Source organism: Equus quagga, chromosome 7 (genome assembly GCF_021613505.1).
Source record: "Equus quagga isolate Etosha38 chromosome 7, UCLA_HA_Equagga_1.0, whole genome shotgun sequence".
Lineage (NCBI taxonomy): Eukaryota > Metazoa > Chordata > Mammalia > Perissodactyla > Equidae > Equus > Equus quagga.
Genome location: NC_060273.1, coordinates 39,549,817 through 39,555,816, shown reverse-complemented (window position 1 = coordinate 39,555,816; position 6,000 = coordinate 39,549,817). Strand labels below are relative to the sequence as shown.

At 49.3% G+C, this 6,000-nt stretch overlaps 1 protein-coding gene across 1 annotated transcript; it reads right to left on the bottom strand.

Annotated features, from left to right (window-relative positions):
• Positions 1 to 515: 515 nt before the first annotated feature.
• CCL26 (C-C motif chemokine ligand 26) lies at positions 516 to 4,118 on the bottom strand. The gene is made up of 3 exons (XM_046668621.1): positions 3,976 to 4,118; positions 3,774 to 3,888; positions 516 to 702 (listed from the first exon to the last, which is right to left on the bottom strand). Exons 1-3 carry the CDS (start codon positions 4,046 to 4,048, stop codon positions 606 to 608), a joined length of 285 nt encoding a protein of 94 aa, XP_046524577.1. The 5' UTR covers positions 4,049 to 4,118; the 3' UTR covers positions 516 to 605.
• Between the last annotated feature and the right edge of the window lie 1,882 nt (positions 4,119 to 6,000).

Genomic DNA, 6,000 nt, shown 5'->3' with positions numbered 1-6,000 from the left:
TGCAACCTCCTGTGAATCTATAATTATTTTTCAAAAACCCCTTTAGGTGATGTGGACACAGGCATCCTAGGGGTGGCAGGTAGATAATATGCATGTTTATTAATTAATACCTTGTGAGAAAACACTGCCAAATATGGAGGCATTTCATGTACCCAGCACCAACAGGCTACGAGGTGTTGCACAGAATGCAATTTTCCACATACATAAACTTCTCTCTCTAAGTAATATTAACACGTTTAATGGGCATTTGCCAAAATGTATTGAAATTATCCTTGTTTTTTTGCACAAACAAAACCATAAGACCTAACTCAATACCATTCAAACTCTGAATTCAGACTCTGGGGCTCTGCCAGGCTGTCAGTCGCAAATATCGACTCGGTTTCTTTTCTTTGAAGGAAACTCAGGTTTTATTGAATAAGAATGTTTAGGAGCAAATCAAAGCTTTATGAAAAACCTTTATTAAAGGAAAGGTTGGGGGGAAAAACCCCCCCCCCCCGCCCCCCCCCAGCCCATGAAGTCTCTTGTTGAAGAAGTTCTCCAGGCTCTGCCAAGGGCAGCAGAGCCAAGAGCAGGATCCAGCTGTCCTTGTGCTGGAAATTCGGCAGTCACAACTGATGCCGGGCTCTCAGTAAAGAAACGTATCTTTGCACCCATTTTTCCTTTGGCCGTGCACAGACTTTCTGGCCTTTTTTGGTGGTGAATCTGGGGAGAAGAGATGCAGACAGTCAATAATGAGAACTTTCACCTCCTGGAAATGGATGGAAAGGGAGGGGAGCTGCCTGCCTGTCTTCTCGTCTTGCCGCACCCCTGTCACACTGTCCCTGCTCCCTCTTCTGATTCTTGCTCTCTCTCCTCTCCGCTAGCCTGCTTTCCCCTGGAAACCATGTTTCCAGACCCACCTCCCCCTGGAAACTTAACAGCGCTAGTCCAAAACGTGTAACCTGTACCGTGCCTCTTAACTCTTCCTCCCACCCCTTTTTTTTGGTGAGGAAGATTGGCCCTGAGCTAACATCTGTTGCCAGTCTTCCTCCTTTTTGCTTGAGGAAGATTGTCACTGAGCTAACATCTGTGCCAATCTTCCTCTATTTTTTGTATGTGGGATGCTGCCACAGCATGGCTTGATGAGTAGTGTTTAGGTCTGTACCTGGAATCCAAACCCACGAACCCTGGGCCACTGAAGTGGAGTGCATGAACTCAACCACTGTGCCACCGGGCTGGCCCCAACTCTTTCCTTTTAACATAGCAGCTTTATTTAGATATAATTCACACACCATGCAATTCATCCATTTAAGTGTATAATTATAATTCAGAGACTTTTAGTCTATCTGTGGACGATGCAGTCATCACCATTGTCAATTTTAGAACATTTGTATCACCCCAAAAAGGAACCTCATATCCATCACGACACTTAATTCTTAACCACATTGTCGTGGTTGTTTGCCACAGCTGCTTATAGATAGTTCCTGTGTTCCTGACGACGCTGTGAGCTCATGAAGCCTGGGAGTCGCTGTTGGTGGCCCTGAATCTCCCCCAGCCTTGTGCACCCTGAGAGCACTCAGAAGGGACAAGAGCCCAGGTTGGGGTGCTCCGGCTGGGAGCGCTTTGCAGGGCCCAGCAGTGTTCACAGGGCTCTCAGGCAGGCTCTGCATATGCAGGGAGAGGAGCCAAAGGATGAGAAAACAAGGGAGAGGAAGCACTTTGTGGACGTTTGAAAGCATGGCTGCCATTCCTTTGACATCATTCCCATTGAGAGAGGCGGGGCTATGTCCCTTTCCCTTGAATTTAGGCCAGCCTTGGGGACTGGCTGACTAATAGAATGTGGTAAAGTGATGCTATGTGACTTCATAGGCTAAGTCACGGAAGGTTGTGGAGCTTCTGCCTGGTTCACTGGAGCACTTATGCTGGATCCTTGAACCACCTTGTAAGGAGTCCTACCACCCCAGGTCGCCATACTGTAAGGAAGCCTAAACTAGCCCAACAGAGAGACCTCAGAGAGAGGCCCCAAAGAGAGAGAGATGCCGCCAGTCCCCAGCTGCTCTGGCTCCAGCACCTTCTGACTTCAACCACATGAGAGATGCCAAGCCAGAACCATCCAGCCAAGGCATTCTGGAATTCCTGATCCACAGAGACCAGGAGAGATAAGAAAATGATGGTTGTCATATTGAGCCACTAGGTTTTGGGGTGGTTCCCTATGCAGCCATGGATAACTGATAGCAGCCTCTCACCCTCCTCTTACAAATGAGGAAAGCTGACTTGTCCGAGGTCACACAGCTGTGTAAGTGACAGAGCCCCTGCTTTGAGCCCAGCTCATGAGGGGCTCTTTGCCAGCTGTTGGTTAAGTGTTGATGTCCATAAAGCTCCAGAAAGCCAGTCAAGACACAAAAGAGAAGACCCAGGGCATCCTGAGCTCTGGAGCGCCCCCCTCCATATCTGGGCACTTGAGTGCCTATTTCCCATCCTTAACTGTCTCAAAACGATGACATTCAGGTTTGTCCAGGGAGCCCCTTCCCTCTCCTTCTGCACTGTTCTCCGAGGCTCAAGCACCCCATGTCCTCGGGAGCAGTGACCGGCCCCTCCTCGTGTATGTGCACTTAAGAGGAGCTTCCATTTGTGAGATGCTTACTGTGTGCAGGTGCAGTGCTAAATGCCTTGCATATATTATCTCATTTAGTCCTGCCGGGGACTCTGTATGTCCTCTCTCCTGTTACCAACGAGCCCGGCATGACCTGGATCCTGTCTACATGTCTGCCTTGTTGTGACACGTTCACCCTCCTCCCACCCACTTGCTGTTCCCTGCCCCATGCACCCATGCTCCTCCTGCCCCATACACCTGGGCCACCCCCACTTATCCTGAGGGTCTCGGTGTAAACGTGACTTCCTCCAGGAGACCCTCTGGACACCAAGTGAGGTCTTCCTGTGACTGTGATGAAGGGTGGCAGAATATACTGTCCCAAAATATGCCACTTTGGCCTAAGGATTATTTTGAGCTAAAGACATTTTAAAAAAACAAACAGGAGGTGCGAGAAGGGTGTTCTGATCTCCCCTTTGCTTCCTGAAAGCAGGAGATAAAACACCCATGTTTTATGAAAAATGTCCTCCCTGGGCAAGAAGGAAAGAAATATTCTCAGCTCCAGAGACGGTCAAGGCCAAGAGAATTCTGTACAAAGAGATCTTGTTAAAATAACTCTTACCCTTTAGCACCCCCATAAGTTTTAGTTACTTTTCCACAGCTGCCTCTCTTTGTTCAACCTGCTATAAAAGCACTTAGATTTTGCCTCTTCTTTGGGTCTTCATTTTCCTATGCGGGCTCCCATGTACACGTAAAAGTCTGCAATGTTTTCTCCTGTTGATCTGTCTTATGTTAATTTAACTCTCAGGCCCAGCTGGAGACCCTAAGAGGGTTGCCTCCCTACCTGACGAGCTCCCTCCTGCTCTCTTTCTGCTGCCTCCTTCAAGCACCCATCACAACCGGGATGAACTATTCTGTGCAAACGTCTTTTGTCACCCTCGTTCTGATGCTAGATGCAAGGTCTGTAGGGCTGCCTTGTTCTCTCTTTCATACCAAGCACCTACCACAGTGCCTGGCATGTGCCTGGCACATAGTAGGAAAGTCAGGAAATGGAAGCTCAGGGCCACACTTGTTAGTGGCAGAGACAGGGTGACAACCCTCAGCTTCCCACCCGAGGCCTCTCCTGGCACTGTGGGATCTGCCCAGCATCCATCCAGTTATGTGACTGGGAGAGACCCTGAAAACTCAAACGACAAATACTCACATCACAGCCTGCTGGGAGCAGCTGCTCCTGGTGAATTCGTAGGTACGCACCCATTTCCAGGGAAGGACCTTGTCGCCGTATTGGAAGCAGCAGAGCTTAGCCACATCACTGCCAGCTAAGAAACAGGGAGAGGAAAGAGCTTGGAGATGCCCCATTACTTCCACTCCCAGTCAGCCGGGAAGGGAGTAGGACAGCTACATACGTGTGGCGGCTCCGCGATGGACACTCAGCATGAAAACCAGGAGAACTAAGGGGGCCACAGGGAAGCTCTTCATGGTGCTGCAAGCCGAGCCCTTCCCAAGCCTTCTCCCCAGTTCCCCCTGTCTCAACCAGACTCCCTTTTATGGGCTGACCCGTCCCTCAAGATAATTCCGGAGAATTTTGCGGTTGAGCACAAAAGCTGCTCTTTTGACCCTTCAATGGAGGAGTAACCTGACACCCAAAAGAAAGAGAAAGTGAGAACGGGCCATCTGAGGCAAGCAAGGAGCCAGCACCACACATACCTCTGGCCCAGTGTTATCTGAGTCAACACTTCCTCGTGTGAAAACACAGGCAGAGGAAATCGTAATTCCAGTGAACTGATCTAAGTATGGTATGACCCAATTGGTTGCTCCAGAGAGATTTCTGGCTCTTGGGCAAAACTTTCTTTGCTTTCTACCTTATCTCTTAGTGAGGCCTGGACAGTCTCAGCACGCGCATACGGAGCAGCCCGTCCATGACAAGGGACATTCAAGGAGGATGCTCCAGGCATAAGGCCTTCCTGCGTTCTTAGTGCCACACATGACCTGGCACGTGGTGCCAGCGCTGCTTGGGGACACTTAGAGCCATCTCACCTGATTTAGAGCATCCCAAACTGGAGAGAACATCACAATGGCCCAGAGCTTGACAAAAATACGCAATTGCTGACCCTGATTTGCGCCTTCTGGGTCAGGCTCTTTGGGAGGGGGACCCAGGAATTTATATTTTAGCCAGATTTTACTAAAATGGGGAAAGCGAATTCTAGAAGACGGCAGTGACTTCTGCCAGGAGACTTAGGGAGGGGAAGACTGGGACCTTCAGATCCATGGTTCATGACCCTGCGCTCAGTCGTTGCCACCCCCTGACATGCCCCTGGGCTTTAAACATTTGAGTTTAAGGTTAAAAAAAGAAAAGGTGACTAACCATCTAGAACCATAGAATTTTTCAGGGACCTTAAATCTCATCTAGTCCAACCCTTTAAAACACCCTGCCAGAGTCATCCGGACTGTTCTGACTACTCCAAGTGACGGAGAACTCATCACTGAACTTGTCCCAACCCAAGACAGCTCTGACTGTGACAAAGTTCTTTCAAGTTATGTTTAAAATTTGGCTGAAATCTATATTCCCATTGCTTCTACATAATCACCCAGAGGTACAGAAAAATGCCTGGTTTTTCTTCTGGAAGGTGAGGCCATTGAGATTGGGGCAGATTTGAAGACCATTGTTCTAGTTTGGATTCTTCCAGAATAGGTCCTAAGATAAGGATCCCAGTGCAAGTAATTCATGAGGGAGGTGATTCCAGGAGACACCAGTAGAGGAGCGGAGAGCAAGGTGGAGAAGGGAAGGCACCAGTGAGGGGTGACAATCAAGCAGGTTACCGCCAGGGGCAGCTGAAGCTCAGTTCCACGGGGGGCGGGGGGGCGGGGGGCTGGTTCTGGGAGCTTGTGCAGAAGAAGCCTGAGTTGGCCCAGGGGTGGGTGAGGAAGTGGGGATATTTACTCCCCAGTCCTCTGCATGTCCCTGGTTGAAGGCTGTGTTCCTCACTCGCAGTTTGTCCTCTGAGCAGGCTGAGCGTGCTCTGTGATCAGAGAAAGACCCCTCGGGCAGAGCCGAGGACATCCTCAATAAGCAGCCTTTGGCTCCCAGAAGTGAAGATGAGGGTATGTTGGCGGGGTCCCAAGGGGCACCTGCTACAACCATCATCAAGTTTGCCCCGGAAATGTTCTCTTCTTCGGGCTAACCTCGTCTATGCCGTCAACTGGCCCCACACCATCCTAATGGCCACCGTCACATACCAGTTTCAACTTCAGTGAACAGCTACATTGTGCTGGGGATCCAAATGTTTCATGAATGGGACAAAATAACTGCTAATCATAAGGGTTGATAAATAGCTGATAAATTAAACTATACTAAAATTTGAACCTTTTATTCATTAGAAAACAGCAGTAAGAGAGTGAAAAGGCAATCTTTGAGGTGGGAGATTGTTGCA

Bases quoted from the DNA above. Each gene is read 5' to 3' on its own strand.
- CCL26 (XM_046668621.1), bottom strand. From the start codon at position 4,048: ATGAAGAGCTTCCCTGTGGCCCCCTTAGTTCTCCTGGTTTTCATGCTG. The intron at 3,889-3,975 runs GTATGTAGCTGT...CCTGTTTCTTAG, and splicing joins CCATCGCGGAGCCGCCACAC to CTGGCAGTGATGTGGCTAAG. The intron at 703-3,773 runs GTGAGTATTTGT...TCTTCTCCCCAG, and splicing joins TGCTCCCAGCAGGCTGTGAT to ATTCACCACCAAAAAAGGCC.